The 20,498-nt window shown below is 43.7% G+C and overlaps 1 protein-coding gene and 1 pseudogene across 1 annotated transcript; both read left to right on the top strand.

The window, feature by feature from the left end:
* The first annotated feature begins 3,837 nt into the window (after positions 1-3,837).
* Positions 3,838-4,441, top strand: LOC116962663 (annotated as a pseudogene).
* A 2,253-nt stretch (positions 4,442-6,694) lies between these two features.
* On the top strand, positions 6,695-12,231 carry LOC116962664 (2-oxoglutarate receptor 1). The gene is given in 3 exon segments (XM_032997187.2): positions 6,695-6,717; positions 11,218-11,810; positions 11,813-12,231. Coding segments are annotated over 3 exon segments (1,035 nt in total).
* The last annotated feature ends 8,267 nt before the right edge of the window (positions 12,232-20,498 follow it).

The raw sequence follows: 20,498 nt of genomic DNA, 5'->3' as shown, positions 1-20,498 counted from the left end.
GGCCAGGTGGGACGGGGCTTGGAGCAACCTGGTCTAGTGAAAGGTGTCTCTGCCCGTGGCAGGGGGGTTAGGTTAGGTCATCTCTAAAGGAGGTCCCTTCCAACCCAGACCATTCTACAATTCTATAAAAGTTATCGTTTTCTATGTAGACATCTTTTTATCTGAAAAGAAAGTTTTGGCTCAGTAGCAATTATGATCAGCAGTCACTACCTGCCCCCAACACATTTACAAAGGATCCATCCTTTCAGTGGACACCCCAACCTCTATACGTTAGGCAAGAGTGACATCTACAGTCTGTCATGACCAGCAGCCACAGAGCTGATGCATCGCGGTCCTGCTGGCTGCCCCCCGAATCCCCTGGGTTATAAGGGCACGGGTGGAGGTAGACCCTGAGGTAGATTGAGCATTTCTGCCCTCAGGTCTTCAGTCCGCATTATCAATTAAAATGCTGAGTGTAATTATTTTAGTAGATTTTAGTAAATCACCCAAAGTTCTGGTTGATGAACTAACATTAAATTTGGAGTTGTTAGTACCAAAGATAGGACATGTCTGAACAAAGCAGTACTACTAGCACCTCACAACCAATGAATCAAGAAGGTGGGAGCTCTCAAGAATTGGGGGTACATAAACAGCAAGACAAATCCTTTTTCATTTTGAAGAGGAGTCTACAGGGAATGAGAATGTGGGCTGTGAAATTAAACTGAAATCAAATATGCCATTTGAATGCTGAAGAGTTTTGATATTGAAAGCAAATTAGAACCTAATCTGTGAATGCAGATCTCAGAGTTTCCCCACCAGGACTTGTGTGCACTCCTACATAGCCTTATATCACAGTGAAATACCATAATGCAGGCCTGAAAGAAAGCAGTCCCATTAAACAGAAGCTTGACAATTTGTTTATCAGAAATTAAAATAAATAATAGAAATATTTTTCAGGCCACAAGTGAAGTCAAATTAGTAATTTCAGGATACAAATTTCTGTTTAAAGCCAGGTTGCTTTCTGCATGGGAATACTGGGGGTAACCAAGCACGCACATATGCACACAACCATACATATCCAAATCCTAGGTATGAAAAAAGAATATAAAGGATTGCACAATGTTGAGGACAAATCAAATAGGGAAATTAATCTATTTCAGCTAAAAACTTCAGTTTTGCGGCCTTCAAGACTCCTGAGGAACAGGAGTTGGACAGACAAGCCTGGCTGGCAAACTGGACTCTCTAGCTGTGGAAAAGGATTGGATGAGGTCTAGGGTAGCTTTGCTATATCATGATTTGTCTTTCCTGAAGCAGTAGGCTACTTAGATACTTCTTTCTCTTGAAATGATGGCTCTCTGATCTTACCCTTGACCTTTACACCTTGCAGACTTCAGAGGATCATAAGATCTTGGAATCAATCAGGTTGGAAGGGACATCAGGAGGCCTCCAGTGCAACTGCCTGCTCAGAGCAGGGTTGGCACTAATTTCAGACCAGGTTTCTCAGGGATTTGTCCAGCTGTGACTTGAAAATCTCCAAGGATAGCACCTGCACAGCCTCTCCGGGTGGCCTGCTCTACTGCGTGGCTGTCTTGATGGAGAAAAGGTTTTTTTTACCACACTCTCCAAATTCTTCTTCCCACAAAATTTGACTGGATGACATTTTCAGTTTTTAACCACAAAATGGCAGCAACAGAGGGAATCAGGGAAAATCCAGGCCTTTGCAAACACCACCTGGCCTGTGGGCCAGCTGAGCATGCAAGGGGAAGATTATACAGACACCAGCAGACTGCTTCAGGCACTGCTTAGGACTTAGAAATGTTTGACAAGAGGTGACCATCATGCCTAGATCTGTACCATCATCTGCTCTTCCACTGTGCATGCTCAGTGTTTGTTAACTGGTGTCCACGCTGAACAAAGATGTCATATGCAAGCGTTTTATTCTTCCATTGAAAGGACATAAAGGCAAAGATGATCCATGGCAATGTTTGCTTTTTGCCTGAGCTTGTCTTCACACAGCATGACATCTTATGGGGTTCCTGAGCCTCACCTTCCTCCCTTCCCAGTGGGCTCTGTGCTTCACTTCTCTGCCTCTCTGTTGGCCGCCACTCTCTCCTTCTTGCCTTTCCACATTCATACTGGTCTTGTTTTGCCTAAATGGGATCTCTGCATCTGAGGACAAGCAGCAGGTTCGGCCCTAACTACTATGAACTGTTGTGCTGGGTTTCTGTGGTGTGGGTTTTGGTAGCGAGGGAGGGGGCTACAGCGCTGGCCCCTGTGAGAAGCTTCTTGAAACCTCCCCCAGCTCCAAGTCAGACCCACCTCTGGCCAGGGCCCAACCAATTAGTGATGGTGGCTGTGCCTCTGCAATAACATATTTAAGAAGGGGAACCCGATAAGAGGTGGGGACTTGTGAGGAGGAGTTGCAAGAAGGACAAACACCCAGGTCAGTGGAAGGAAGGAGGAGGAAGCGGGGGAGGTACACCAGAACAGCACCCCCCCCCCCCCCCCCGTATCCTGTAGTGAGACAGCAGGGCTGCCCCACCTCGCAACACATGGATGTCTGTGGTGGAGCAGAGGCCAACCTACGGCCTGTGGAGGAGCCCACACCAGGACAGGCGGCTGCATTTAAAGAAAGCCGGACTCTGAGGGAAGAAGTGGCCCCCACTGTCGTAGTTCAGCACTGGGATGCAGGGGTGACCCACGCTGGATCATCGTGGGAACGGCTGCATCCCGTGGGGAGGAGTCATGTTGGAAAAGGTTCATAGAGGACTATCTCCTGTGAGAGGGGAGCCATGTGGAGCAAGGGAGGAAGGTGCAGCATTGACCTCACCATCCAGGAACGAAGGAGCAGCCGGACTGCCTGTAACCCCATCCCCTGCCCCCTGCGCTGCTGGGGGAGGAGGTGGAGAGATGGGGAGCAGAGCTGAGCCTGGGAAGAAGGGAGGGGTGGGGGAAGGTGTTTTCGGATGTGGTGGCTCTTCTCACTGTCCCACCTTGTTTGTTAAGTGTTGTTTTTGTTAGCATTTGAAGTAAAGTGATGTTTTCTTTTCTTCCCCTAACAAGTCTGTCTTTTGCCTGTGTCCGTATACGGGTAAGCACCACTGAGCCATTGTGCTTCATTTTCTCCTTCCCACTAGTGAGAGGGGAAAGGGTGAGTGAACGGCTGCATGGTGCTCTGTTGCCCTCTGGGCTCAAACTACAACAGCTGGGAATGTAAGTTGCATCATGAAAATGGTTCAGAACTGTATATAAGGAGATTACACAATGGATCACATGGAATCTGTGTAAAAATACATGCTAAGACATATCTACATTTGAGCAAAGAACAAGCTAACTAAATTATTTAAGAAAAACTCTTTCCAAGGAGAAAAAAATGACTAGCTATTGCTGGGAAGGACAGTAGGGGGATCCCATCTATTTCCTGACAGGAGGAAACAATCCCTGACAACGGGGTCACCTTAAGGTATTTTACCATCACACATATTTTGGAAGCAAGCTGAAGACAATGTAGCACAGCATAGTCAGACCTGAAAAGCAGGAGAGACACTCTGACAAGGCCTATATTATGGAAATTTTCCTTGCTGACATTGCATGACAGAGGTTGCTTTGCTGCGTGACTTTACTGTTTGACACTGATGCACTTTGTTTTCCAGTTGGTTACGGTGTGTCCACAGATCCTTATCTATGCTGCTATTTAGTGAATGCTGGACATAATTTCTCACTTTTACACTTCCTCTAGCTTCCTAAACACTAGAAACTTTCAACTAAATATTTACTGCATTATCATCACTAATTTTATTCACAATTTTTTCACATATCACCAACACTGGAGTTATATTAATAAACTAACCCTTCCATTCTTCACCCATCCACCTGACCTTCCTCCACGAACCAGGCTCAAACAACCTCCTAGATGCCATATCAAACTGTGAGAAAATCCCATTCCACCCCTACTTGTCCCTAAAAGACACCCTAGGATTCATACTCATAAACCTCCCACTAATAACACTAGCCCTATTCTCACCTAACTTACTGTGAGACTCAGAGAACTTCACACCAGAAAAACCCTTAGTCACACCCCATTATATCAAGACAGAGTGATACTTCTTATTCACATATGCCATCCTATGCTCAATCCCCAACAACCAAGGATGAATATTAGCCCTAGCTGCATCAATATTAGTCCTATTCTCAAGCCCCCTCCTCCACAAATCTAAACAGCACACAATAGCCTTCCACCCCCTCTCCCAATTCCTATTCTGAACCCTCAGTTGCCAACTTCTCCATTCTGAGTGGGCAGCCAACCCATGGAACACCGATTCATCATAATCGGCCAGCTGGCCTCCCTCACCTACTTCATTGTCCTCCTAATCCTCTTCCCCATCACTGGTGCCTTAGAGAATAAAATACTCAACTACTAAGAATACTCTAATAGTTTATAAAAAACATTGGTCTTGTAAACTAAAGAGTGTAGACTGCACCTGTTCTTAGAGTTCCACTAGACACTACTGAGGCACTTCAGAAAAAGAAGATTTAAACCTCTATCTCCAACTGCCAAAGCTGCTATTTGACACTAAACTATTCTCTGACTTCCTTTCTTCCCTCTCCCCCCCTCTTTTATTTTATCATAATGAAAGTAGGCAGAATAATACATTCCTTGTTTTATTGTTGCTGGTGCAGCAGCAGAATGTCTTCCTGGTAATCCTTAGACTCCATTTATTACAATTCTTCTTTCTGCCTTTCCCACCCTATGCTATGTTTTTCCTTCCCAGGATATCTCCTTACATTTCTTTTTCTTCCACCATGGTGGTGGAGAGGAAGATTTTCTCCATTTCTAGATTTTTGAAGACAACGGATACAATGATCTCTCCTCTCTCCCCCTGGCAGGAAAGAGCGTGCCCACAATCATCACTTGGTGCTCTAGTCACGGTAAGAAGGAATACCTTTTTGACTAGTGGATGAAGGGCCCCCAAAGCAGGAAGGATTCCCCGATTGCTGAAGGAGAATATTAGAGCTCGGGAGGGTTGAGTGTGCAAAACAGGCCACCTTTGACACCCCTCAGCAGAATCCTGTGGGGTAGCTTGGACAGAACTGATTGGTGCATGCACACTGGGGATGCCTGGGATTTCTGTGAGTCTGGTACTGCAGGCAGAGACGTGGCTTCAGCCACATTGCCCGAGATGCGGAAACCCATGATGCAGGATAGAGGATCACATGTTATACCTAACAAAGCCAATGAGAGGAAAAAGAATAGGCTGGAGAAGCCCAGATGCTATCATAGGATTCACTGATATATCAAACTAATGAGGAAGAAGTATGAAAGGTGACTGGATTATAATATTTAAATACTTTCACAAAAACAAAACAGCCATTGCTAAATGGGCTTCTCTCTCCTTATAGCAGAGACATGTATGAAAAAGTTGAAAGGCTGGAAGCACAAACTAGAGAGTCATATTAAAGTCTAAGGATATGATTTCAACTGTGGGCATGATTAATCTTTAGAACAAGCTATCAAAGGAATAAGAGTATTCTCCCTCTTCAAATCAAGATTGTCCTATATTTTTTTTTTTTTAAAAAAAAGGGACTAATTTCAAGTTACTGGGAATTCTGAGCTAAATCCTATGGCCTTGGGTGTACAAGGCCTTGGAAATACAACCCTTCAGAGTGGGTTTTCTAGAGGTTCTTATAGCCTTTAAAACCTATGAATCACTCCTGCAAAATTGTATGATCTCACGCTCTTCTGTGACTGTACCAATATTTATGCAAAAGACACTCAATGTTGGCTTAAAAATTCCAAAGTTGAAGAACCTACCATAGTACTATGGGGATTTGTTTTAGTAGCTACCCACCCTCACTGAGAAATACTTGTACTTTGCTGTCAGCCTGGATTGGAATAGCTCCAGTTACGCAGATGCCGGGAGTCTCTTCCCATGGATGTGATCATGGCTATCACCCATTCCTGTTTAAATCTGTTCTCGAATAAAATAACCAGAGAGAATCCCTAAAGCCTCAAAAGTCTCTCAAGACATGTCATAACATCCCCCCCATACTCCATTAATTCCTGAAGCTTTTTTTCTGTTCCTCACAATTTTTCAAAATCTTTTCCTGAACTACAAACATTAAGCCTGAGATGAAGTATTCAAGTAATGATCCTGTTTTAATAGAATTTGAATCATAAAGCCAGAACAATATCCATTCTAACTCAAAAACACCATACAAGAGCAGACAAATATCAAACAAGGAATAAACAAAACTAAAAAACTGAGCAATGAACTTGATATCCCTTATACATTTACAGAAGCTTATGAAATGCAGAAAGTTCTTTGTCTATGTGCTTAGGGATAAACTGGGACTCCTGAGAACATGCAGTTTCATGCCCCTGGTCTCTCCATAACTCTCCATACGCCCTTTGCAAAGGGTGTTTTTGCACTTTGCAGAATGTACAGTTTCCATGTTGCAGAGTACTGAAATTACTACTATCTGGTAACTAATCATACAGTAAAAAGTGGTTCAATTCTTTCTATAAACAATGGTGGCTCATATCAGCTGTTACTCAAGGATATGTTGACAACTGCCAGTTTATTCCTGAATATTTGTATTTAGGAGTCCAAAAGTAATGTTTGTGTTCAAGGTTGATGTGGCTAAATTTATATCAGAAAGAGTTAAGGAGAACAGATTATATACAGCCAGTAATCTGACAGTCATTCATGTGAAGATGGCAAATACTGAAAGCATCAGGTAAAGAAACAGGACAGTTCTGCAACCATTTAAAAAGTTATTATTTACTAAATAAATCAGCCTAATTCACCATTACATTATGCAGTACATAATTGCTCATGTTTCCAGGTTCACATCTCTTATCATCATGAGAAAATAAATAATAGCTTCAAACGAGATCTGAAATTAAGTTCAGTGTTGGAAAACATTCAAGTTCTTTTCAGCCTCATCTAAACATTTCCCTCTTAAGATAATAACTTTCCTACCTGTTCACAGAAGTTTGCAAATACTTCATTGAAAATCAAATCTAGAATGCTTAGGTTTTTGAAGGTGTTTTCTTCATGAAAAAAAAGAGCAGCCTGAAACTGGTCTGAGGATCACTGCTTCGAAACAAGGTGAAAGTCAATGGAGCACAGTGAGCCAAAGCGTCAAAACCTGTTGAAAAGGATGAGGGAGAGAAAATCAAGCAAAACGTGTTAATACTGGCTGTGTAGGAGATCTCTGCAATGTCACGGTCTCAGCTAGCACCACAGACTGGAAAGATAACTCACCCCATAAAATCTTTAACTTCCACACCATAATTACCCTGGCACCTCTGGGTGGGCCCATGCTTCTTGCAGTTCACTGTGCAAAGGAAGTAAAACCCCTGTCACAGGGCACCCCGGAAGGTGCCTGTGCCCTTCTTCCCTCTCCAAAGGGAGAGCAGATTTCTGCTAGCCCCTTCTTGAGGGTTAGCCATCACACTCAAGGAAGTGCTGGTCTTTCTTCTGCTTTATTGCCTGGATATTTGGGACTGTAAAATGCTCCAGATCATACAGCAGGCTGGGTATTTTTTCAAACCATATGCAAAGCAAACACATAGTTTGACTTCCTTCCTAGACTTCTTCATTCCTCTGACTTCTGGACAAGTGACAGCAGAAAGCATATAATATGGTCAGGATAGTTGTCTAGCAGTGTCATTCAATTCCTTTTTCCAGTAAGACCCTCCTCCAGCCAAGCTGTCCTCACAAGCACGTCGTTTTAGATACTTCTCCCAGCCACAAGACCCTGCTTGTGCTCCGGTTGCATAATCCCTGCTCTTCTCAGAGCCATGTCCCTCACTGCAGAAGGGGCAGCTGGTCCCACAAAGCTCCCAGTTTGGAGAGCAGGGGTACCGTCATGCTACCCAAGAGGCAAGGGTTTGATCTCAGCTCCCAGTATCCACCAAGCCCTCTGCAAGGCAGCTCCGGCCAATTCAAAACCTTGCTCTTCCCCCACCTCTCCCCCCATCTTCCACCTCTCTTATACTGTGCTCTGGGACTCAGGGAGCAGATATTCCTTCAGCCGGGCACTGAGATGCTGCTGCTTCTCCCTGCCTGAGTGCCGTTGGCCTGCCTCCCTCACTGAGGGCTGGAGGTGCCCATAACAAACCTCTTCAGCCAAACCAGACAGATTACAGGCAGTCTTAGCCGATTTTGTGAATGACACAGGGCAGGTCCTCACATCCCACGCCGGCAGCAGAGGCCAGACAGGAGGGCAGCTGACACCGGCACGGCCCCGCTGCCGGGGCCATGACAGCTAGCCCACGGGTAGGCGAGAGGGGTCGGAGCTGCTTTTGCTCAGCACCATGGGGCCCATGCTGCCTTTGCCTGGCAGAGACCTGGGGATGGAGGCAGAGCGTTCCTGCAACCTGTCCGATAGCCCAGGGGGGTTGCTACAGCTTTCCCAGGCAGTCTCACTGCACAAGCCTGTGGAATTTAAAAGCAAACCCTGCCAGCTGGAGTAGGGTATTTAAGAAACCAACAATGAAGACTAGAGAAGAAAACACCAAGGATTTACAGGTAAAATACGTATTTTGATTTACAGGTGTGAACTTAGAGGCAGGGCAAAGTGGAGAGAGATAAGCGCAAGGTTACAGGATGATGGAAGCATGGAACAAGTTAAACTTATATGGGATGTATCAAACACCTAAGTTAAATCCACATAGTCTGTCTGTATGGAGATACCTCCCTGAATTACAAAGGGTAAGGGAAAGAGGGCTCACATCCCTGAGCCAGTGGAAGAGCTGAACACTGAGAGCCAAATCCTATTTAATTTATTCAGCAACACATCTGTGTGAAATATAGTCAAATTACAGGCATTAGGTTACTTTGCCATGGCTGCAGCCATTTGGCTTTTATTTCCAGCAGGCTCTAATTAGATTATCACAATGCAGGAGTAGACAAGTTTCCCTTATATGTGACTGCAATTAAAGACTCCAATCACAACATTTTTTTAAAGTGACTCCAATCAATTGGTTACAGTAAAGAATACCATGTAATAGAGCAGTGACTCCACCATTAAGACTGAAAGAGGGCTTCTATTTCAATAATCTAGTTCCCTTTTATTACAAGTTCTGCTCTTGGATAATTTATTTAAAGTTCATTATGTGTCTACAGCATATATCATTTGCCCTCAGCTTGGGCTGCAGAAGTCCCATTATGGCCAATTACTTAGTGTGATAAAATCTGCCACAGTACAAACTGTTCCTTAATTAGATTTAAGTTTTGTCTAAGTTCTATTCGTAATTCAGGCATCAAAATAATAACAGCAAAGACTTGCTGTCTCCTTTCTTTGGTCTCTGTGGTAACCTGTTAGGTTGGATGTAATCTTAGGGCAGTTCAGAACCGAGACCCCACACCCATGTGCTTCTCCTGCAATACTTGTCCCTCTTTCGCGTTTCTGTAACCAGTGGAGGGCTTGGGGGGTTGGCCTGGCCCGTGAGGGAGTTCCCTGACCCAACTCCAGCCCTACCAGATACCTGATGGAGAGCAAAGGGGACGGCTCCGAAAGCACCTGAGAGCGTGTTGCTGTCAGCAGGGACTGCAGCGGCTCAGTGCCGCCGCCGTGCTCTTCGGCGATGGCAGCTATTTGCTCTCCAGCCCCTACAGGTTTGCTGGCTGGTGGGGAAAAAAGCTGCTGACAAAATTACAGTCCTACAGAAAAAAAAAAAAAACCACAAAGAAAGTGATGTCGGGAGCAGCGCCCAGCTCGCTTAATAGCTGCGCACTGTAAACACGGCAGTGTGCACAGCGCTGGTGCTTCCAGCAGCAGACAGCACGCCGCAGCCTGCTACTGCAGGATGGGGCCTTTGCTATTAGCCTGGTTAACCATTAGCCATACCAGAGGCTTCAAGTTTGTTTGAGGACAACAGTATCACTGCATTACTTTTTTAACTGAATTAGAGCCACTGGATTTATCCAAATCATTCCCTGCACCATCCCCAGACATGAGAAGAGGTGGGAAGCTGTTTTGCTCTTTAAAAACAAATGCCAGTTTGGCATGTGTCTCCTCAAGCTCCAGCTTCAGTTTTCAAAGTGTTTTAAATATGATTGAACCAAATGTTCTACACAAATTTGAATTCAAATCCTGAAACCTGTTTCTGTGAGATCTCACAAGTGAGTAAGGGTAGAAGGTACATCAAGAAAATTCAGCGTGGAACAAGAAATAGAAGCGGTGATTCAGTGGGATCCATTTTAAGAGATCCAGGCCACAGTAATTTGAGGACAGGCATCATCCTGTAAGAAGTTGCATCCCTCTGGAAAAAAATTACACCAGATATTTATTCTTTTTTTTCCATCAAAACATTTACTCCACTTTAAAAGAAGGAAGGCATTCACACAAATGCACTTACTGGATGCCATGTTAGCAGTTATTTGCCACATGCTTTGATGGCCCTGTATTTCCTGTCATAGAGACTATATACCGGGCTATCTTTACTCCCCTTGAATCCTGCTCAAGTCCCATATTTTATCTTGCAAATGGCTGCTTTGCAAAGTTGAATAAATTTATTCTGATGTTTCAGAAAACTTCTAAGACTAATATCAAAGCAAAACACCATTTACAAATTTTACAGGGATAGAAATTTACATAGCAGCTAATGACAAGCCTAAAAATAACCTATTTCTTTGCAACATCAATCTTGTTAATGAACTAAAAGAATTAACTATTCCTCTATCAGTTGTTTCCAAGGAGCAGAGAGAAAAATGTTAACCAGCTCCAGTATCAAAAAGAATATGAAAACTTTTCAACATTCACCCTGTTTACCATTGAATTAACAAATCTGCAAATAGCTTTTATGGAGCAGTTATGTCTGGACATTCCTCTCTACACTATTGATCAGTAGCACGACAAAACTAGTCTGTCCTTCTGCTCCACTTGACCCCTGATGAGAGCAGAAAGTAATCTTTATATACCAGGGGACATACATCACATACTGTGGGGCTGGGAAACCCTTATATTACAGCTTCATTGTGCCTGTGCAGACCCTTCCCTGAAAATACGTATTTTAAAATAAAATTGTAGAGATCATATATAGATATGATAAAAGGCCTCTAGATCAGGATCAATGTTCAAAGGAGCAAAGCCTCTCCTTATTCAATAAAGGCACTTTAATAGTGGCATTGATGGGAAGTTGAAAGGAAAGACCTGGTTATTAATTGTTTTTAATAGGCTATGAGAAGGCCTTGTCAGTGAATGCTAAACATTTCTCTCTTCCTTAAGCACTAAGGGAAATAACGCAAACACAACACACGACAGCTTAGCCAACCACACCGCCTGGCAAGACACTGAAGGTGATTCTCCCAACTGCATTGATGTGGAAGTCAGTCTGAAGACTTTGTACCTCCCCATTATGTAAAGCATCATCTTCCTGATGGGCTTTCTGGGAAATATCATTGCGATTTGTGTTTACAGCTTCAAGATGAGGCCTTGAAAGAGCAGCACCATAATCACACTGAACCTGTCACTCACAGACCTGCTCCACCTCACCAGCCTTCCCTTCCTGATACACTACTGTGCTAGCGGAGAGCACTGGATCTTTAGTGAATTTGTGTGCAAGTTCATTCGCTTTGGCTCCCACTTCAGTTTATAGAGCAGCAGCATCTTCTTCACCTGCTTCAGCACCTTCCGCTATGCGGTGATTGCCCACCCTGTGAAGTTCTTCCACATCCAGGGGAAGCAGTGGGCAGTGGTGGCTTGCAAAGCCGTTTGGGTGATCTCACTGGCAGCTGTCAACTGCGTCAACTTCTTGATCTCCTCACAAGAGGCACAAAACAGATCCTTATGCTTTGACCTTACCAGCAATGAAAATTGTGCATAATCAGGTGGTATAACTGGCTGCTGACCAGCCTGGCCGCCTTCTTGTCCTTGATGATGATGACTCTGTGCCATGCACTCATTAGTTGCACTTTGGCTACCAAGACGCACAGGCGGGCTTGCTACAAACAAAAGGCTCTCAGACTCACCGATGTCCTCTTGGTGGTATTCTATGCCTGCTTCCTCCCCTTCCACATCTTTTGGATGGCTGAGGTTGAACTACAGTTGTGTCCAGTCAGCTGTCACATGGAGAAGCAAATCCACTCCACCTGTATCATCCCTTGGTGACTGGCTGCACTCAACGCATGCGGCAACCTACTACTTTATGTCATGACTGGAGGTAAGTTCCAGCAGGCCATGGTCTCTCTTTCAAGGTGTAAGTGGAGCAAATATGTCCAGCAGCCCAGGAGCAACAATTAAGTGACCAAGCTGATATCACATTAAAGTTATGAAGGAATTCCTTGAAGAAAATCCCAGCAAAACTGTAAGCTCCTGCAAAGGCGGGTGTATTCACATGGTAACAAGAATTGCAGCTGGCTTTGCCCTCTCCCTGCAGCAGAGCACTTGTCAAAAAGCTGTCTCAGGAGCAGGTTTATATATACTTCTCTTAGCAGTCAAATAAAGAGGAATGAAAAGAAGAGATTGTAAGCCACCTCAGAGGTGAAATCTAAAACCACCCAACCAGACATTTTTCAAAGGCATTTGGGAAATGCAGGGTTCTCTCACTCTGGACTTTGCGGTTGATTACAGAAACATGGAGAGCTTAATCTGGACATTGATTTCAGGGTTGCCAGTGGTATAGTGCTTTGTTTATTACAGCCTGAGCAAAACACAGCAGATATTGTCACAGTTGCTGAAACCACTGAATTACATACTTAGAAAGCACCTACATAAAACAGATGTTTTCAAATTAGATGGACCTAACAAACTCCAGCATAGGGCAATGAAGAAGTGAATGGTGTAATCTCAGAACTGGCCTAGGGGAGGATGAGAAGAGTATCAAAAGAGGACATACATGGTGAATACAAGGATATATATATATATATACAAGGAGATACATCAATGTGTGGAAAAAACAGAGGAACGAGGAATTAACAGTTACCTTAATGTCCATCTCAGAAAAACAGTGAAATAGACAATCAGATGATAAGTCTGCAGAGGATGAATACAGGTGAGTACCAGCCAGTATGGATCAGCTACATACAATTCCAGATCATTCTGATTTCCTACTACAACAAATTAACAGGCTCATACATGAAGGAAAGGATGATGTCACATATCGTGACTCCAGAAGTTTTGACACTGTCTGAGATGACACTGTTGTGTGTAAGCTAAGGAAACAGTCTGGAGAAAACCATTTTTGCTGGTTACAGAGTTGTGCTCGGAGTGGAGATGTTAGTGATTTACTATCAGAGTAGGGGGAGGCACTGAGTGGGGATTTGACCAGTCTGTCCTAGGTTTAGTGATATTTAGTGTTTTCATTAGCAAACTGGATGATGAGGTAAAGTCTGGTTATTATATTTGCAGATGACATGAAGCTGAGGGGACAAAATTAAGTTGACAAATTGCAACTGTGGTCTGAAAAAACACAGGATGCTATTAGACAATGACAGATGCAAAGTTCTATGTCTAAATAGGATAATGAACTGTGCAAATACAAAAGAAAAAAAAAATATTTAAGTAGAAGCTCAGCAGAGAAAGATCTGTGGTTACTGTGAATCACAGGCTGGAATGGAGCCGAGAGTTTCAGTGGGCTGGTAGTGTCTGCTGTGGCAAGAAGGGCGGATGCAATGCTGTGATGTATAAATGAGAATATAATGTGTGAGATTCGTGTAGCAGCCCTTATGCCCTTTGCAGCGTTGTTACCCTCCCACCTGGAGCCCTGTGTCCAGCCTTGGAGGCTGCCCTTTGGGGAAGGCGCGGATGAGAGGACCGTGGTAAGAGCACTGAGCAAAATGTCCTGAGATGAAAGAAATGGACAGGAAACCAAATGGTATTCAAACCCCTCAAGGGGGGATATCAGGAGAGACTTTCTTTCAGGACAGTTAATGAAGCCCTGGTGAGGACAAGAGGAGTCTCCCCCGCCACGGGTCTCTAGGAGCAGGGCAACCAGACACTGGGCAAGAGGGACACAAGCCTGCCCGGCCTCCGGAGGCCCCTTTTGGCCATGAGCCTCTGCGATTAGGCGTACGTTGCCGGTAACACTGGTGCTAGCAAAACAAGCGGTGCCTGGGAAAACTGCCGGCACCAGAGCTCGTCCTGCCATGCTGCCACGACTCTTGGGAGCCTCAGGCCGGCAGCTGGCCAGCAGCAAAGCCTGGGCACCAGCCATGGGGCAGCACCGCGCCCCACCGCACACAGGCACCGAAGCAGGGCAAACGATGACACCGCAGTGCTTAACATGCCTCGTGGGTACTTAAAATGCTTCATCTGGTAAAGGCCCTACCATCAGATACATCTTTCTGAAGCCGTGCCAACAGGCCTTTTGACGGGTTTTCTGGTTTAGACTGTCCTCTTCTGTACTGTTGTCAAAGTCGCAATTTTACAGGTTACCACTAGATGGTGATCAATCGTGGTCAAACTACCTGATTTCACATATGGATGGTTGATTCAAATCCACAAGTTAGGCACACAAGACAATTCACATGACATAAATCTTTTCTGACATAGATCCCAGCTCTCCAGCATGGGCAAAATTTACAAACACACTGCACAAATTCTCTTCCACGTAAGTAGAAGCACAAGATGTGTCTACCACTTACACATACACATCTGAAGAAGTGGATTAAAAATTATCTTTTTTCTTCTATCACAGAGTTTTTAATTCTTGTTCTCAGAAGCTCTTCCTTCTCAAGTCCAAGCTGAGCTTATCACACAAGCAGAAGCTCTTCGATACAACTACATATATAATATAAAATGGAGCAGCTACAGGTAAAAAGTGTGAAATGGAAATGTTCAAGGCTTTCCATCCCTAACAGCAAGAGTAATAGTTCCACAGTTTCAGTGACTTGAAGAGGGGCTACCTTTTTGCCTCCTCTTCCTCTCTTTCCTTAACATAGCTGTTGTTTGGTTGCTTTCTTCCTATCTCACCTGCTCATCCACGACTTTTCTACATTTAATTTGGACTAAACTAGCTGATTTGAAAGTACTGAAGTAGATTAAGGAATGTTCCTGGGAGCTGTAGTTCACTGGTGGGGCAATAGCCTCCAGTAGAAGGGCAGTCACATCTCCCGGTATCATGGCTACGTCTGGAAAAGGCAAAAAGCTCAACCTCAACACATGCATTTTTAAAATATTCAAGGACTGCTCAGGTGCTCTGCAGGACTCAGAGATCATTATTTCATGTGACTCATTCCTTTTGCTTACTGTGAAGGGTGACATCTCGATAGCTTCTATTTTTAGCAGCTGTTAAGTTTACAGCTGAAACAAGAATAAGTGCTTCAATTGCAATAAACAGGAGACACTTTCCAAGCTCTGTACACAGTGTGACAACACAGCTACATAAATTATTACACTATTGCAGGGTAATTCACAGCATAGTTATGCTCCAGTAACCAGGCTTCTGTCAAAAGTCTCCCATAGGTTTGCCTGCAGAGACAGTCATGTCAACTCAAGTACCTCCCAGCAAGTTGCTCTCTGCCTGGGACCACAGAGGGACCAAGAGAATAACTTTGCAAGGTAAACCGCTCAGGAAGATGTCAACTCTGATGATACTAAAGATGAAATTTTGGAGTTTCTGGCTGCTTTTGTGGACATGTCGAACCATATTCTTCACAGTGACTCACGTACTGTCACAGATTGCAGCAGAGCTATTTTCTACCCTTAATTGTCCAGGAAGGCAATCAGCAATTTTTTTCCTTTTCTCCCCAAATCATGTGTTCCCATAAGAAGTGAAAGCAAAAGGCCCTCCTTGTAGTCAAACAGAGAGTAAAAATACTGACTGTAATGTTCTGCATTAAAAATTTTTCGCAAAATCTGTCCTAATACACCTGCACCTAGGTGCCTTTCAAGCATTTCTGTGTCATAATGAACACCTAAAAAGAGAGTGTGAAGCAGACTGCACATAGCATCAAAATGAATAGCTTGGTAAACAGCTAGTTGGGAGAAAGGCTAAAATAGCTTGAGAACGGTCTACACTTACAAGGTCTGTGTTGGGTACTGATGTGAGACAAGGCAACAATTTTATCCCAATGTAATGGTATGTGCAGTTAGGATGCAGCTACATTTGCTGTGCAGTGTAACTGCACAGTAGTGATTCACCACATGAACCAGAGGGTAGTGTCAGCTTCACCACCAAGTCACTTAGACCTCAGATAGATGTTGTCATTTTGTTGATAAAGCTAAGTAAGCCAAATAAACGTTGAATGACTGCTTCCATCTGTCAATATTTTCTACTCTGAAAATGCAGGTTGAGAGAACCTAAACTTTAAAGTAGCAAACAACAAATGAACACATCACAACTCAACTCCTACTAGCCCCAAACTGTATTTGCCTTTCCCTGCCAGTAGAAAAGGAGAAGAGACGTAAAGGAAAATACTTAGTGTGTTCCCTTAAAGCTCCCTTATGTTTTGTGACAGTAGTGGCATTCAAAAGTGCCAACTGATGCCATGTCAATGTAAAGGCCATGCAATTAAATCTAGGAGAGAAAAAAAAGTTTATCCTAAAGAAAATTTATTTCAAAGCCTGTTTTCTGAATAGCAACTGGAAAAGAGCAGTACTTTTGACTAAGGTGTCTTGCTGACCTGATGCCCTAGCCTACTGGGTGCTGTGGTAGAGAGCAGAATGAGTTGGATGCCTCCTAAAGCAGGAGAAAAAACATACATTCCTACTTTTAGTCAGATCTACACTTTGGGCCCCAGAAGGAGAAAAGTAAAGTTGGTAAACACTGAGCTAAGTGTCTTTCCAAAATAAAATTTAAAGATCAAATGCTACTTTTTTAAAATACACAGAGGCAATAAGATTTTTCAGGACTGCTGCAGGCAAGTATAATGCAGAGTATGTTCGATCCATCATTGCTAGAACCTTAAAAGGCATTTGGTTTAAAAGGTGTTTTATCTTCTAAGATCTCTCCTCTGTTTCTTTGCACCCCAAAATGGTTGATATCACCAATTTCTAAACCAAAAGAGAGGCAGTTGCCTGGAAGCTATAGTACCCACGATGGCCTCCACTTTTACAAGGAAAACAAAGTTCTAAGCTTCCGGGATTTTTTAAGAAAGGGAAAGATGTGTTTTCCAGATTACATTATGGATTTCCTTTTACTTTGTAAAATAGTGAAAGAAGATAAGGTGAAGAAAGAAAGAAATACAACTTTGTGCACAGACAGATAATGACATACTGAATCCTAATAAAGCAAGGCAGAAGGTATAATTCTTGGAGACATCTTCCTTCACATGTTTTCATTAAACACGGTTGTATTTCCAGCATGATCCCTGCTACCTAAGCTAGCAAACTTGATATCACGTTACTCAGTCTTTCCCTCTCCCTTTACTGCATCCAGACCACTGCTCAAGACCCATCAGATTTTTGAAAAAATAATTAAGAAATTCATTCTGTCCTTTCTAATGGTTCTGCTAAAATCTTTATGGTTCCTGCTTTCCCCCTCGATTGGCACAAGTGGGTTGGCTGCAACCCTGGGTACTTTCAAGACAATTCCTGTGAGTGTGGCAGAGTCTGTATTTTGTTGATGGATCTGTGACAAGGTATTTTGATATTACCACAAGAGTATCCTGTGATATTCTCACATCTCTTCTCCAACTTTCAAGGACTTTCATGGTGCCAGCCACTGTGCAAAGTGATGCCCTGGACCTGCAGCTGACAGCTAGTAAACACCACCTCAGGGGGTGCCTGAAAGGGCATCCAAGGTCAGGCCTCCTGCTTTGCTCTTGTTACTGTTCTGTTAAGCTGGGCAAAAAGGAGGTGACTTGGCACAAAGAGGGGGAAGCATTATGGGAGGATTTATTTCCATCCCCAAATGATCCCAAAGGAGCAATTTTCCACTGAGTGAGCCAGGGTGGCCCAAGCACTTATGTCCTCAGCAATAATGAAGAAGACCTAGCAGACAGTGGCATACAAATGCACTGTGCAAAAATTTCAAGCGATAAATCTTTTTGAAAATTCCCTTTCTCCCTTCACTTCATGATGCTTTTTATCAAAAGAAAGTTATCTTAACAGACAAGGCAGCAGCACCTGCCTACAGGAGTTTTCTCACACTTACCTTTCTGCTAGTAAGCTGCTCTGAGATATTTATATATTGCCCCTATTTTACAGGTGATGAAACTAAGGCACAGTGGAGTTAAGTGACTTGCCTCCAGTCACAAAGCAAATTAACAGTCAAGCAGGGAAGAGATCAGTTCCCAGCCCAGAGCTTTTACAAAGTGCATTTTAGGCTTAGGGTAAGATTTTCAAGGGAGTCTTGATTGCTCAGTTGTGGCACTTCAGTAATAAAAGTTGAGTTAGAACAGTGTCTGGTTCATCCCCAGTGTCACACTTTGCTACTGTGGAAGGAGCACTTCTGTTTTCCTTCAGATAAGGTTTTGGGGGACCAGCTCTTTATCACCAAAGTTATTTGGCTACCACTGTGTGTGATCTCAACCAAGAGCCAGCAATTAGCTCTTTTCATCCCATTTACAGGTTTGTATCAGATATTTGTTAATTTGCAGGTTAACACGAAGCGTTAGCAGCATATAGGGAAATCTTTCAGGCTGAAACGCGTGCATCACACCACAGATCGGGAAGTTGTTCTCCATGGAGTGCAAAGGTCAGATAAGTTCCATAACGAGCAAGGAAAGGTCAGAAACAGGTTCCATAACTAACGAGCTGCCTTCAGCTAATGGGCAGGGTACCACTGCTTACCACGTACGTATGCCGATGCTGGGAGGGCACATGGGTCCAGCTAACACACCTCAGAGCAGGGGTCAGGCCCCTTCCCAGCTCACCCTAATTCAAATCCAGCAGCTGGTGTTCTGCCTTCAGATACTGATACCAGTACTTTTCTTCTACTGGCAGAAGGGAAAACGGAGTTAAGATGCAGGTTTGCCATACATCTTCTAAATTTCCATCCTCACTTTGACTCAACATGATTAATACAGCTATACTTACTTATCAGAGCTAAATATTTTTGACCAACAAACACCAGTGAAAATCTAAATCTGTCCCTCTACCAAAACAAAATCTTAGCAAACATAGGCCCCATCCTTTTTCCCAAAATGCAAACCTGAATCTCACTGACGCAGGGAAAGCACAGAAATGGGGCATCGTGTTTGCTGGAAACAGAGTGAAGATCGGACTTGCAGTAATTCCAGGCTGTGCTCAAGGAGCTCCAGCCTCCCGTACTCCCACAGCTCGGGTCTGCAAGTGCTATAATTCAAATTCCCACTAGAGGGTAGACAAAACTCTTCCACTGAGAGAATCACCCTGGAAAAGCGTAAGTATGCGGGAAAACAGGGTCTGGTTTGGAGAAGGAGGTCTGCGCTGGAAAAGCGGCAGAGAGTAGAAAAAGGAAGAACAAAATTATATTCACACCATCTCTGAGAGCAAGGTAGGAACACTGTTCCAACTTTATCGAAAGAAACACAATCTCTGGTTTATATTTTTAAATCAAATACAGCTAGAGTGGCTATGTGGTTGTAAACATGTAAATCATAAATCAAACAGAGCTGATCTTGCCACTGTGGATGTTATCTTACAAACAGTGATAGGGGCCAATTAAGTATATCAAACAATTGGAAAGGATAAATACAGGGAATTAGAGTTTATGCACTTTGGGGCAACAGTGAATTCACGCCCTCCCGATTGCCTAGCCAGAAACATCAGATGGTGGATTTCTCTCTCCCTTTTATTATTGACCACTCCACTATTGCAGGAAATAATGGCTTACGTTTTCCCCTCCCACATTTCTCCACTGATGAAATGCAGACAGGTTTCTCTGAACCTTGCTGTGGGAGTGGAAAGCATGGCTGTAGGCATCAACACGTCTTCCTCTTCTTGCTCCCCCTGAAAGAGCAGATCCTTCTCCAGGTGAGCCTGACTGTCTCAGGGAGCTCCCTGCATTGCAGATAAGGGCACTGGGAAGAGATTTTCTCACCACTTATCCAACGTCTCCAAAGCAGTCTTTCACACTGATTCAACAAGCCCAATGCTCAGGAAGCCAAAGCAATTCAGTTTATTTTCTAATTCAGTCCCAGATCTACAAAGGTGGCCTAAGACCTAAAAGCATCACCTGTTCAAGCTAAATGCCATTTTTGAATGCTAAGCAATGATTTGATTCAATAATTTTGAATGTAACTTGTTTATGCTGACAGAGGTAAGAACCAAAGAAGGCCCAGTGAAGAAGTGGAGCTCTCAGAGGCATACCTGCAGCTGGGACATCTCCCACAGCTAGGATAATTAAAGGCTGAATTAACTTTAGTTTAGAAGTCAATGTTTTCTACCACAAGCACCATGCTATCTCATCTTCCTAAATAGACGTGGGTTTTTGAAAGGAAACGTTACCCCTCTGTTCTGGATGGGTCCCACCTGCTGCTCCCACATAGTCTTGTGGGTTGCAATGACCCTCTCTCTAGCCAAGTGAGCTGATGAAACTGGGTGAGATGTGGCACTACAGGCAGAAGTCTCTACAGTTGTCACATCAAAGGATAAATAGGAGGTGCGCCCAGAGAAATATTACATTTGTGGCCTTCATGAGCCAA

The sequence above is a fragment of the Tyto alba genome, unplaced genomic scaffold (genome assembly GCF_018691265.1).
Source record: "Tyto alba isolate M040663 unplaced genomic scaffold, T.alba_DEE_v4.0 Super-Scaffold_45, whole genome shotgun sequence".
In the NCBI taxonomy this organism is placed as follows: domain Eukaryota; kingdom Metazoa; phylum Chordata; class Aves; order Strigiformes; family Tytonidae; genus Tyto; species Tyto alba.
The sequence above is the reverse complement of the archived record's forward strand: the minus strand, read 5'-3'. Positions and strand labels throughout refer to the sequence as shown.